Source organism: Miniopterus schreibersii (genome assembly GCF_964146895.1).
Source record: "Miniopterus schreibersii genome assembly, chromosome: 1".
Lineage (NCBI taxonomy): Eukaryota > Metazoa > Chordata > Mammalia > Chiroptera > Miniopteridae > Miniopterus > Miniopterus schreibersii.
In genome coordinates, this window is record NC_138101.1 from 174,741,807 (window position 1) to 174,755,188 (window position 13,382).

The 13,382-nt window shown below is 43.4% G+C and overlaps 1 protein-coding gene across 2 annotated transcripts in view; it reads left to right on the plus strand.

Moving 5' to 3' along the window:
* The window catches only part of MTHFD1 (methylenetetrahydrofolate dehydrogenase, cyclohydrolase and formyltetrahydrofolate synthetase 1), a 50,127-nt gene extending 39,516 nt beyond the window's left edge, over positions 1-10,611 (plus strand). For both annotated transcript variants that reach the window (XM_081154378.1, XM_081154379.1), the window contains 6 exons: positions 1,984-2,084; positions 2,902-3,079; positions 5,317-5,424; positions 6,001-6,153; positions 8,980-9,072; positions 10,379-10,611. In XM_081154378.1, coding sequence (XP_081010504.1) covers positions 1,984-2,084; positions 2,902-3,079; positions 5,317-5,424; positions 6,001-6,153; positions 8,980-9,069 — 630 coding nt within the window. In that variant the 3' untranslated portion in view covers positions 9,070-9,072; positions 10,379-10,611. The remainder of the gene's footprint in view (positions 1-1,983; positions 2,085-2,901; positions 3,080-5,316; positions 5,425-6,000; positions 6,154-8,979; positions 9,073-10,378) is intronic.
* Positions 10,612-13,382: the final 2,771 nt, after the last annotated feature.

Consider the following 13,382-nt stretch of genomic DNA (forward strand, 5'->3'; position numbering starts at 1 on the left):
CCTGGTTATTTTTCTAGGCAAAGTTTCCATAAGCTGATATGGTTTATAGCATCAAGCAGGAGCTCAAAGAATTGTGAGCTTGAACCTTTTCATGTTTCTATCATTTACCATCAAAGAAACATCTCTAGAGCCAGTTTGGGGTAGTTATGAGAGAGGCCCTTGAACGAGACGGTAAGGTCAGCTGCTATCACTAATTCAATTTTTCTACCTTTTTTTTAAACTTAAATTATCAAGCAATACAGGGTCACTGTTTAGACTCCAAATGAAGTATTTCAAAAGCAGCTAGAAAAGACTTGTCGGTGCCTTGAGTCTGCCTGTCTCCTGAGTTATGACTTTCCTTTTATGGTCATTTGTCTGATTCAGGCGTAGGAGGGGAATTCACAGTTCTGGCCCTGCTGCCACCCCACCGCCTTTCCTGTGTCTAATTAGAATGACTGCCCCTAACTGGCCCAGCTGGTATCTTCATTTAAGAAATTCAACTTATTTAAAACTGTTCTCAATCACTCTTACATATTAATTGCTTTTCATGTGACTAGAGGTAAAGAACTAGCAGTGCTTTTTAGAATATCAACTAAATCCTGATCTTGGTTTTCAGTTATTAAAGGAAAAGCATAAATTGTGTTTATAAGGATTTCACATGTTTTCTGCCTTTAATTTACCTATTTTTTTCTGCTCTTCCATGGAAAACACAAGCCAAGAGCTGTTACTGCTAGGTTTTGCTCATAATCCAGTGTATATAGTTTTATGTATAACTGTTATATTTTTCTTTTTAAAATATTTAATGTATTTTTAAGCTTATGTTAGTAACACACCATTTGTTTAAAAATTAAACAGTATAATATATGACTTGAGTCTTCTTAACAATTTGCTGCATATTTCTCAACATTTAAAAACCTTTCAAGAATATATACATGTATTTATATACTTGTCCAAAAATAGAAGTAATTAAATTCTCCATTGCTTTGCAACTTAGTACATCTTTAAAGGTTCCATGTAATATACATAATCTCATTTTTCATAACATCTCCATGATACATATTTATTGACTATGTATATAAATCCCCTATGGAAGAAGGTTTGTGTTATTTGCAGTTTTTCAAGGCTGCAATAAACATATTTAAACATATGTTTCCTTAATTTCTTTCCTTTAAGTTACACGCTATTTGGTTCTTACAGATGACATTCGCCTCGCTTTCTGTTGTCCCCACTAAAGGTTCATGGTTGAGTTTATTAAAACCTTTGACAGCATCACTTATTACTTCATGTTTTCTGACAGTACTTATAGCAGCTGTATAATGAATGCCAGGCACTGCCCTAGGCTCTGTCTTCTGATGAAAGAGGCTGTGCAATACTGAGTAGAGTTAGTTTGTACCATTATATCATATGAGTACATAAAATCTTGAAACACAGGGATTATAAATATAATTATTTAAGGGCATCCGATTCCCTTCAGACAGCAAATATGCTATTAAGCTATGGAGTGATGACAGCAGATATACCAGGTCTTTTGTTTTCAGGACAGTCGGGACACAAGCACAGCTCCACTCCAGTGTTATGCATGTAAAGCCCGGCACAGTTATCGGCTCCACAGCGCACACTCACTGTGGTGGGAGAAGTGTCAGCTGATCTGCTCTCTCTCAGCTTGTCCTGACAGTGAAAAGATAGGTTCCCTTTTAAGAAGAACCTGGAGCCCAGCTGGGCTTGGCTCCGTGGTTGAGCATCAACCTAGGATACAGGAGATCGCAGTTCGATTCCCTGTCAGGGCACAAGCCTGGGTTGCGGGCTCGATCCCCAGTCAGGGGCCTGCTGGAGGCAGTTGATCAATCACTCTCTCATCATTGATGTTTCTCTCTCCCTTTCTCTTCCTCTCTCTGAAATCACTAAAGATATACTTAAAAAAAGAAGAAGAACCTGGAACTATTTCCAGCTGTTCTCTCCCTGACCTCACAGAAGGACCACCACTTTCACTGTTGTCTTTTACAGAACCTGGAGCTGGTTGAAAAGGGCTTCAGTAACTTGAAGAAACAAATTGAAAATGCCAGAATGTTTGGAGTTCCAGTGGTGGTGGCCGTGAATGCATTCAAGTAAGTACAAAGTGTCAGAGTCCAGGGAACTGAGGGAAATGGTCAGAAAACATCTCCTGGAGCTTTTAGCTTTCTTTTGATTCAGTTACTCCTATTGGTTGTTAAGCCTGTTCTTCAGGGGCCACTGAGGGAGCCTGTGCTCTGACAGGCACCTCACATGCCACAGTGAACTTGTCACCTCACCCACTGAGGGTCCAAGGTCAGATTTGGCTCCCGTGGGTCCCCTTCCTGTCCACCAGGTAAAGTTGGTAACACATAGGCCTGAAGTTAAATGTTCTTTTTGGTCTTTTGAGCCAATAGGAGGTCATAGCCCTACAGAGCTTCATTATTTCACTGGGCCTGTGGATGTTGTCTTGACAAAGAGCCGAACGTATTGAGCTGGGAATGTTCCTGCAAAGAGAACTTGTGTGGGTTGTGTAAATCGTATAATGCTGGTTTTGGTCTTGTTATAATGGCCTAACTGCAGCAGAATGGGAAGCAAAATTTTTTAAAAGCGAGTATTTGTTGATTCCTGCGATGTGCTTGGAATGGTCTGAGTACTCTGCATGTATTTACCGTCTAAGTCTCATGACATCCCAGATGAAATAAGTGCTATGATTATTCCCCCTTTACGCATGTGGAAATCCAGGCACGTAAAGCTTAAGTAACTGGTCACCTCACCAGTAAATTGTGGAGCTGAGATTCAAACCCAGGCAACGTTACTTAATTAGTGTCCATTTATCAGCAGGTAATTCACATGGGTTTTAATGGCAAAAACGAGGGATTCTGCCCTCCCTGGGCATTGTCAGTGCTTTAACGTGAAGTGCTGCCTTTACAGGACAGATACGGAGACCGAGCTGGACCTCATCAGCCGCCTCGCCAAAGAACATGGGGCTTTCGATGCCGTGAGATGTACTCACTGGGCAGAAGGGGGCAAGGGCGCCGTAGCCCTGGCTCAGGCCGTCCAGAGAGCAGCTCAGGCACCCAGCAGCTTCCGTCTCCTCTATGACCTCACGGTGTGTTACTTGCTCTATGCAAAAACCCAAAAAGCACAATGAGGTTTCTTTGTGGCTACCTCTGTTTAGAGCCCATGTTTAACAGCTTCAACCCTGTGGGTCTGATTCCCACGTAGATGAGTTACACGACCACAGCCTGGACCCTCAACTCCAGACAGTTTTCTTACCAACACATGTTGCTGCCTCTTACAGAGTAGGGGGTCCAGGCAAGAACACCCCAGGAGGTTGGCTCACATCCTAACTCTGGGAAGGGCTCACAGCACAGTTCCTCTGCTGGCGGGAGAAAGGGTCACAAAGAGAACCAAGAGTGTAATTCACTACAGCTTTAACCCAAGGCACCAACCGTATCAGGGCAAATTGGCAAGAGGTTCCATGGAGGCTCAGATAAGTTTTCCACCTGCATCTCAGTAACAGGGGAAGGTAGTGTGCTCCTAAAGCTCACTTCCTGGTGCAGGGCTGCCTCAAGTTCAGAGAAGCCCTCAGGTGCAAACCACACACCCAGCAGGCTTGAGCACTTTTTCCATCACTGAGTAAACTATATGATGTCTGGCCCAAGCAGAAACACTGCTTATTCCACATACAATAAAGCATAAAATTAGTTCAGAGAAAGATTGTTTATACTATAGGGTTGTATTTTGTTTTCGTTTCTGTCTATGTATTTCAGGATGTGATTGGACGTTAAGCAGTGTGGCTACAACTGGGAACTTCATTAGGAACTTGGGATGGATGTAGAAGCTAATTCTGCTTGTATTCTCTAGGCGGGTTCTCGGCTTGGTTTTTAAAAGATAATCATAGATTTTCAAAAATAGCCATAAAAAGGTAGAAGGAAGAAACCTCATTATTCTTGAATTATAACATTCTTTTGTTTCTCTTTGCCCCTTGCAGATATAATACACTGACAGTTAATTAACACCCCCTGTTGACATGGACTTTTCCTATGGAGCTTTAGTTTTACAGACTGGTTTGAAAATCTGTTCAACCAATGGTCTTTTTAGGAAATGCCATAACACAAATTTGCACACTGATGCAAGGCATTTATAGGCACCCTGTCTAGGCCCCTCCACAGTGCCTACTGTTAGCAACCTCAGGCCTTGAAGGTGAGCAGAAGACCTGGACGAAGTGGGGTAATGAGGACCTTATAACCCATTTCCACTTGGAGCTTTGCTCTGGCAAACAGGAGGCTGCCACCTTTTGTCTTATTCTGTATCTGTTGGTCTTAAATCACCCTCAGCAAAGTGCTTTCACTTCAGAAGTTCTGAATATGCCTTGGCATTTACAGAGCCCAATTATAAGATGCATATGAAAGTAATCTCTGTTGCATCTTTATAAGCCATAATTGAATAGTCGCTTTACTCCTATATTATGCAAAGCCCTTTCATAAATTATCACTGTTTAGTTCAAAAGGGAATTTTTCTTTTTATAGATAAGATAAATTCCTTTCAAAAAATAAAACTCCCCAATGTATTCTCTTAGCCTTAGTTGCTAAGAAGTATAGAGTCAGATATATTGCCTAATTTTAGTAGTTTGCTCACCCAAGTTACCTGTGAGTAGCTTTCCTTCCCATTTCCTTTAGGCATTTTCCGCTATGCTGTTTGCTGTGAATCCTGGGCTCAGCAACACTCGAGAAGCCAGGCCCCTGAAGGAAGCCCTGCAGGCGAGGCCCTCCCTAGTTAGACCCCTGGCCTCCGTCAGCTGCACTGTTTGCTGCAGGCGTCAGGAGGGCATAGACTTTCACACCATTCCCACTGCACGTTCATCATAGAAGTCACCAGTTTGCTCTTTAAAAAAAACTATTTCTAAGTAAGAGCAACCGGCAATCAATATGTTATGGCTGGCATCTGCCTCTCATTTACAAACCAGGATTTATGTGGATGGACATTGGTTGTCTTATAAACAGTATCCCAGGTTTGCTTTGACAGGAGACTGCTCTCTAGTCATAGGACATTACTTTTTACTTATGAAGAAATAATTATTCTTGGGTAGTCAGCAGTATTTTTTGTGATGATCCTAAATACACACACACATACACACACACACACACAGTAACTACCTCTGTGGACATTTTCTACTTATAAACTCTGGGGCTTGGTATTTAAAGAAAATGTTTCTAACCCAGTAAACCTCAAACTACTTGCATATCTGTGTATGTGTATAAAAACATCTCTGGCCCTTTTGGGGACTCTGACCTGGAAAGTGACCGTGTCCCAGTCATGGTCTCCCCTCTTTCTGTCTGTCAGCTCCCAGTTGAGGATAAAATCAGGATCATCGCTCAGAAGATCTATGGAGCAGATGACATTGAATTGCTCCCTGAAGCTCAGCACAAGGCAGAAGTCTACACAAAGCAGGTAGGTGTCCAGTTGTTTTGTTCTTTCAACTGTTTATAAAGCAGGCCTTGCAGCCAAGAATCCCGGTGTTCTCCCAGCCCTGCCAGGCACCCACTGCTTTACTCCCTCTGGGCAGCAGCCTTTTCTCCTCTGAAATAGTGCGTTTGGATTAGGTGGTCTAGTCCCAAGCTCTTTATCACCACAGATAGTATATAAGTGTGTGGAAAAGCCATGAGGAAATGTGGGATGTCTTACTAAAAGATTGAGAGCCGGCCTTGAGTTGTGTCGTCATGGCTGCTCCAAACTATCATATTTTAATTGGTTATATAGATAAAAATAAAATACTCACTTTTGGAATATGATTGTGAGTACTTACCTCCCTCACCAGACAGATTCCCTCCCCCTTTTTTTTTTTTTACTTTTGTTGTTGTTTAATCTGTAATAACTAAGCTAGAGGACAGTGAGGTGGAGATGGATAGAAGGGGAGTTTAGATGTTTCAAATAAATTGAAGAATCCACACCGTCGCAATGCCCAGATGTTCTTTGTTGCGGTGTCAGCTTTTCATCTGTCCTGCTCCTGTTCCCTTCTTTCCCCAGGGCTTTGGGAACCTGCCCATCTGCATGGCCAAAACACACCTGTCCTTGTCTCATAATCCAGAACAAAAAGGCGTGCCTACCGGCTTCGTCCTGCCCATTCGTGACATCCGCGCCAGCGTCGGCGCTGGCTTTCTGTACCCCCTGGTGGGAACGGTAAGTGAGGGCTGCAGGCAGAGAGGCGAGCTTCTCGTCCTAAACTGAGTGTGAGGCCATCGAGCAGGTGCCAGATGAGCAGAGTTCACTGCTGAGGAGAAAGTCGGAGTCGGGCCTGCCAGGGTTAATCCCCTTGCCGTGGACCATCTTGGTGTCAGTTCCAGGATGACGCATGACTGCTTGTGCTGAATAACAATTCTGTTTCCCAGTGACAATGTGACCTTGACTGGATCCAGGATGGGCCTAATCGATGGGCTGTGACAGAGCTTGTATATAGTCACACCTGACATTCAGTGGGCACCTTCTCAGGTTAACCCGGTGCTCCCTACAGCCCTGAGAGGCAGCGACAGAGGCTCTGCACCTCCTGGGTCTTGACAGGCCTAGAGCTTGTGCCCAAAAGTCAGGCAGTTCATAGTTTGTGAGTAAAGAATTTCCCTCTTAAAATGTGACTGAACTCTGTAGATGTGAAAGGTGAGGTTACTTATTTACACTTCAAGATGAATTATCAAATGCCTTCTTCTCTTGTGGATTTTATGCAGAGTAAAGGAGGAAAATTGCTAATAGAAGGTAGAGGGTGCTTATGGAATAATCACAGCCTGAACTTTGTCCCAGGGGTAGCACTGATCCTGTGCCCAGGTTTCCCCCTTAGATCCTGTATCTGCAGACTGTACTTAACTGCACACAGGATCAAAACATTAAGTAACTTCAGACACAGTGCAAAAGAAAAAATAGACCTCCTTTTGGAGCTATATTATTTAACAGTAAGAAGGTGCTAGGAGGGGGCGTTATGGAGTCAAAAGTCTACAACATTAAAGCTGAATCCTGTTTTCGCCTCTCCTGATTTGGGCCTTGGGCTCATTATTAAAGACCTGACCCCTCTCCTCTCCACTCTCAGTGTGGGTCAGACAAGGTCGTGCAACCCAGTGCTCCCTCAGGCTTGGCTTTGTCATGATGTGCAGCAGTCCTTGCGGTTTGTAGAAATTCCCTTTTCATAGGAACGATAAACCATTAACCCAGCACCTTGAATATTGCAGAAACATGTTCTTTCTGGAGAAATTGTTAGCAGCTGCCAGATGAACGAGCAGTAGCTGCAGTCTGTATTGTCACTTGCGATGTGTGCATGCAGAGGGGTGACCAGTCATGAAAGCAACACTGGAAGTGGTCAGGCCAGTGAGTTTGCCTGTAGTTCAGAGAGAAACACATTCTGCCCAGCTCAAGGCTCTGTTATCTAGAACAAACACTTGCATTAAAAGCCACCTTGGACCAAGACATTTCTGCACATAACCTAAGTGGCTTAAGGGTCACTATTCTTAATGCCTCCTAGTTGCTATTGCAGCCTGTTACAGGACTCAGAATTTGAGTATTTTATGTTTTAATTCAAGGTGTGGTGGCTTCTTTTCAGTTTCATGTCTAAGTTCCTATGTGTATGTACACATAATCTTTTCATTTAAAAATTTTTCTTGATTATCAATATGACCAATGCTTGGGAGGGAAATCCTCTTTGGATAAGAGTAAAAATACTGAGAATCTTTTTTTTTTTTTTTTAAATATATCTTTATTGATTTCAGAGAGAAGGGAGAGGGAGAGAACAAGAGATAGAAACATCAGTGATGAGAGAGTCGTCATTGATCGGTTGCCTCCTGCACACCCCTGAGCAGGGATCGAGCCTGCAACCCGGGCATGTGCCCTGACCGGGAATCCAGTCGCAATCTCCTGGATCCTAGGTCGATGCTCGACCGCTGAGCCACGCCGGCTGGGCTAAAATACCGAGAATCTTAATCACTGTTTTGGGGACCATCTTTAGCATCTTCCGCCAACATGCTCATCTATGTCTGCATCAATGGGCACATGTCCTGTGTCTTTAAAATGTCATCCTCAGGCTTTTCTGCTCGGTCTGCAGACCATCCCTTCCTTCCTCTCCTCTCCCCACACCCAGCAGTGGCTTATCTCTCACAGAATTTGAGAACAGAGACCGGCATCAGATCCATTTAGTATGTTCTGCTGAATATTAATTGGCACTCACAGGTCAGAATTAGGTGTTCTAAAGTGTAGATGTTAAAAAATAAAGTGTAGATGTTTCGTGTCACAAGTGACTCATCCTTTTCTATGACACTTTTATAGTTAAGTCTTAGAAGTTCAACTTTTTTCCTGTCTGGCTCTGATTTGTAACCTGTGTATATTCATTATATAAGACATTGTTACGGAGAAGATATACCGAGTTTTCACTTATAAGCCTTACGAATTTGCACAGAAGTGGATATTTGTCAAAGCCAAGCCTTCAGAAAAGAAGCAATGCAGATGCAGCCGTAGCACTGCAGGCCGTTTTAGGCCAGTTTGGACCAGTGAGAACGGTGATTGTAAAGCCTTCTACGTTATGTAGAAAAATGTCTTGGCCCAAGTTAAAGGATGCTAATTTATAATGTTGTGCCGCTGAAGCAAAAATATTGTGGGTAGCGATGCGAGACTAATTAAAGCAAAGTAAAAAGCGGACAAGCCCATAGCTCCTTTTGGCCTTTTGAAGCGAGGGCTGCGGAGGTGAGTGACCGACTCCGTAGCCTCCTCAGCGCCCGCTGCTGCTTGTTCCCGCTGTCAGTACGGAAGGTGACAGTGAGGCCTGGCACCGGGTTTGCTTAACGATACGAGGGTTTCTCGTTGAGGTATTAACAGGAGCAGTGACTTTATTTTTAATGTGTTAACCAGAGGAGTACCACTTTGTTGGCAACTATAAAATAATATTCTATCTTTGTGCCGTGGGCTTTCTATCTGAGGGAAACATGGAAAAAAAGATCACTGAGTTTGTTTTTAATGCTGTTTCACATCTCCTAGATGAGCACAATGCCGGGACTCCCTACCCGGCCCTGTTTCTATGACATTGATTTGGACCCTGAAACCGAGCAGGTGAACGGGTTGTTCTAACAGGTAAGTTGTTTCTGGTGAGAGTTTTGCCTTTTTCTTTGTGAGACATATTTATGAATTATAGGACTCCGCCTAAAGGGATGCCTTTTCAGACATCACTGAGGGGAGAGGGGGCAGTAATGAGAGTTGGCAGTAACCAGTGAACGAAGTATTTATATTTCAACACATTTTTGGAGGAAGAACACAGCCGTCACAGGTTGGCAGTGAGGGAGAAAGCTGCCGTCTCATGAACTAAGAAGGGACCGCGGCAGAAGTTAGGCCTCCTCTGCTGGAACCCACGAGACTCTGGGTTCCAAGTTGATGGCACAGGAGCAGCTGAGGTCTGTATGCCCTGAATAGACAGCTAGCAGGTAAGAGTTGAGTAAATGTCCTAGGAAGTGGAAAAGAGAAGGAAACAACCAGTGCAGAAGTTCTTGGGTCTTAAGTGAAAGGCCCCAAGTACTCATCACAATGAAGGAGCAGACACATCCAGTTGAAATTTCAAAACCATCAATGATGAAAATCCCAAAAACCATTCTTCGGAGAAAGGCTTGCCTCTTAAAAAACGAGAATTAGACTGAACCAACCTGACTTATCAGGAAGAGGCTTTTTAGACAATGGAGGAATTCCCTCCAAGTTCTCAGGGAAACACTTGCCACCTGTACCTATCCCCTGCCAAATCTGTCCCGGTGTGTTCAGAGACATGCAGGTTCCCTGCCCCACATCTCTTCCTAGGAAGGGATTTAGCAATGTACTCCAGCAAAGTGAGGACTGAACCAAGAAAGAAGACATGGTCTCAGGAAACCAAATCCTGATCTGGACAGTAATCAAGGGGTGTCCTGACAACTGCAAGTGACCTAGAGTCACAAGTGCAATGTGGAACAAGAGGAGGGAGGCTTGCGAAAGACTAGAAGGAACTAGAAAAGGCGAGGGTATCAAAGGGTCATGCAACACAAAAGCTCTCACACTAAGAAAGTAAAGGTCAGGGTGGAAGAGAACTGTCATCATCGAAGCAGCTGTAAGGCTGGCTGCTCACAGAGGCAGCTCTGCTCACAGAGAGGCTGGCTTGATGCTGGGGGAACACTGCTCCTTAAGGGCATGTGTGACGATGGAAAAGTCATCCTGGCTCATGCCTGGTCTGGTCTGGCACAGTGTTTACATAGCCATGCATTGTTTTCAGGTCTATGGACCGGCCCTGGAAGAGTTGTGGGAAACGATGTAAATGTTAGCAGCGTCGCAATGCAAGAGGGCAGTGGTGTAGTGTGGAAGGGAAGAGGAAACATTTCAGCAGCTAGAGAAAACATTTATTCCTGTTTCTTTTCCCTCCCAGATTGTCCATCTTCAAGAAGCTACTTTGAAAGTTAGGCCAGTGCGCGTTCAGGCCTACGGTCAGGAGTGTGGGGAAGTCGAGAGAAGTCAGCCCCTGCCCGAGGATCTGCAGGAAATAGTGGGAGTTCCCCAGAAGCCTTTCTTTGGTCTTAATTCCCATCATCATGTCTAAATTAACATAAATCATATACATGTCAATTTACTGAAATTTCACAGAATAAAATAATGTTGCTACCTCGGTGTTTTAATATAATAACAGACTGCTGCAATATCTCTGCCATCCTGTGTGAGCCCGTTTGCCCGGCATAGCCTGGGACTAAAGAAGCAAGTTGCAATGTGTACTTTATGGCGGTTTTGTGTAAAGGGGGAAATGGTGTGTGCATGCACATTTCTGGGAGGACACACACCAGGAGAAGCAGGGTGTGGTATCATATACCTTTCTATGTTCCTTTTTTTAACCCTGGGAAGATACTGCCCGTATAGGTTTTTGTCCTGAATGTCCATGGCATTCCCATTTCTTTCTCAGCTTTAGCACCATTTATTCATAGAGTCCTCAAGAAGTCTGGTCATACAGCTCTAACTGTAGGTTAGCCCTTTTTGCTCTATTGATTGGTTCAGCAAATACTTATGGAGATTTTAGCATGTGCCCGGGCACTACTGCTCCCCACAGAATATTCTTTTGCTCAAATGTTTTCCCTTTTATTTTTTATCTTCTATCTCTTCTTCCTCACCCTCTTTCTTCCCCCTCCCCCCTTGTCTTCCTGCGTTGGATCCTTCCAGAAGATGTTGCATCTTCACTGGCATTGGCAGAGCAGTATTTTTCCTGGAGTCCTTGGTTTTATTATTTTTAATACCTAGGTTCACATCAGTGCTGTAATACAATGTTTTACAGTCCAAATAAGTAACGGTGGCACTTTGGGGACCCCATATGTTGTATACTGCCTGGCACATGGCACACACTCGGTGGTGTCAGTTCCTGTTCCAAAGCATCATTCAGGCCCTTTCTGCACAGGGTTCACTGTTTCTGAGGGTTTCTTTAACGTCCTATAAAACCTCATCTGGGATGGGACTTGCTGGGAATGCAGTTTATAAGCAAGGGAAGAAAGCAGTCTATTGTCAGACATGGTGACTTAAAGGTCATCTTAAAGGTTTTAGGCTCCCTTGTATCACCAAAAGCCACGTGGGTTTAAACACTTAATATTGATAGGAATAATAAACATGGTGGGGGAGGAGGTTTGTAAGCCAAAGACTATAAACAAAGCCCTAATACAATAAATAATGCAAATGTTTTTACCAGGCTGCACTCGGAGTGAATGGACCATCACCAATGCAAGAAATTCCTAAGTAGAAGTACAGTATGCCTTCGCTAAAAATTCAAATGTTACCAGTTGCTTTTTTCACTTGGTGATATATCTTAGAGATCTTACTACATCAGCAGTTTGAAATTGCATTGCTGCTGGCTGCTGATGAACTTGTTAAGGTCATGTAACTCCAACGCCTCTGCTCTTTACCATCACTCTGCCTTTCGGGGGCTCTTCCTGCCAGGTGGCACAGAAATGGGCATCCCGTTTGTGATAGATGTGAAGCTGTGCCCATTTCACATCCCTTCAGAAGGGAGGGATGATAAAAGGTGGAAGGAGAGGGAAGAAATAAAGAAGTTAAGGCTGCCAAGCAATTATTGATGGCATGAGTTTTGTGGAATTGATTATTTAATCTGTGGTAACGAAGAGGTGTGATGAAGAGGAGGCATAAAGAACAAAAGATAACTGCTGGCTAATTGAAGACCTGGATTCAAAACCTACAGGGGAATTAGTGCTTGGGGTACATATGTATGTGTTGCCAGAGAAGGGCCAGTGCCTTTACCTTGAGACTGAGAGTCTTTGCAGATCATTGGCCTCCCTGTCGCCATTCCTACCCTTCTCTGGGCTGCTAATGCCTTCCCTCCCCCTATTCATAATATCACCGACAAACAGATTGCAGCCTCTCTGATCTGCACCTCAGAGGCTATTGCGATGCACTGAGGATGTATATACTCTTAATTCAAAAGAGACCGTATTTATGTGCTGCCAAGTGAAGCAGATTACAGCAGAATTACTGTTGAGTTTGTGTCGGCTGGTGCAGCCCTAATTGTGCCCAGGAACACATCCAACCGCTGGAGCACTGGAGCCATGGGTTCATTTAATATGTTCCAGAGAAGAAGGGGTGGAGGCCTATTCCCAGATCTCTAAAATGTAAGAATTGTTACCAAAGAGTTATGAACCATTTTTGGTAGCTTCAGGCCCAGGCTGTGGGTGGATAGGAACCAGGATGGGAGAAATGGTATGATCAGTAGAGATCAGATAAATATGTAAGCTATTTTATTGGCCTACTGTATCTGGTGATGTTAACAAGATAAGCTGTAGGTAGGATAATTTCTCATCAGATTGGAGAGAGATATTTATAGCCCATTTCTCATTATATAATGAAACGCTACTAATGGAATAACAGAGAATGATAAGGATAATAGCTTCCTAACTGTCACTTAAGTGAGTTCAGGGATGACAGATTTCTTTCACGCATGAGATACTGGCTACGGTTTTTAAAACTAAAATACAGCATTGGGTTCTTGTCATATAGTAAAGGAAAACCACAGTCACAATGCAGTATTTTATTTATCATCCTATATCCATCAGTGTGTGTGTGTTATATAGAGGTTGGGGATGAGTTATTTGTAATATACCGTAAAGAAAGCTGCCCTCCAAATACAAAATCAGTTAACCTCTCACTTGAAACCAGCTCTTAGTTCCCTGTCACTAGTCTTTCTTACTTTTAAGAAAAGCAAGTGGAAAAGACCGACACGTCATTAAGATGGCCTTTATTGTTTTAACCTGTCCCTTGTTTCATTTTCAACTATTTCCTAATAAGACAGCTGTGCTACCCTGTCTTCAACTAAATAAGCTCGTCTTATTTTTGCCTGAAACTGTTGCAAACTCCCAGATGTACTAGATTTGAGAAACCCTGGATCT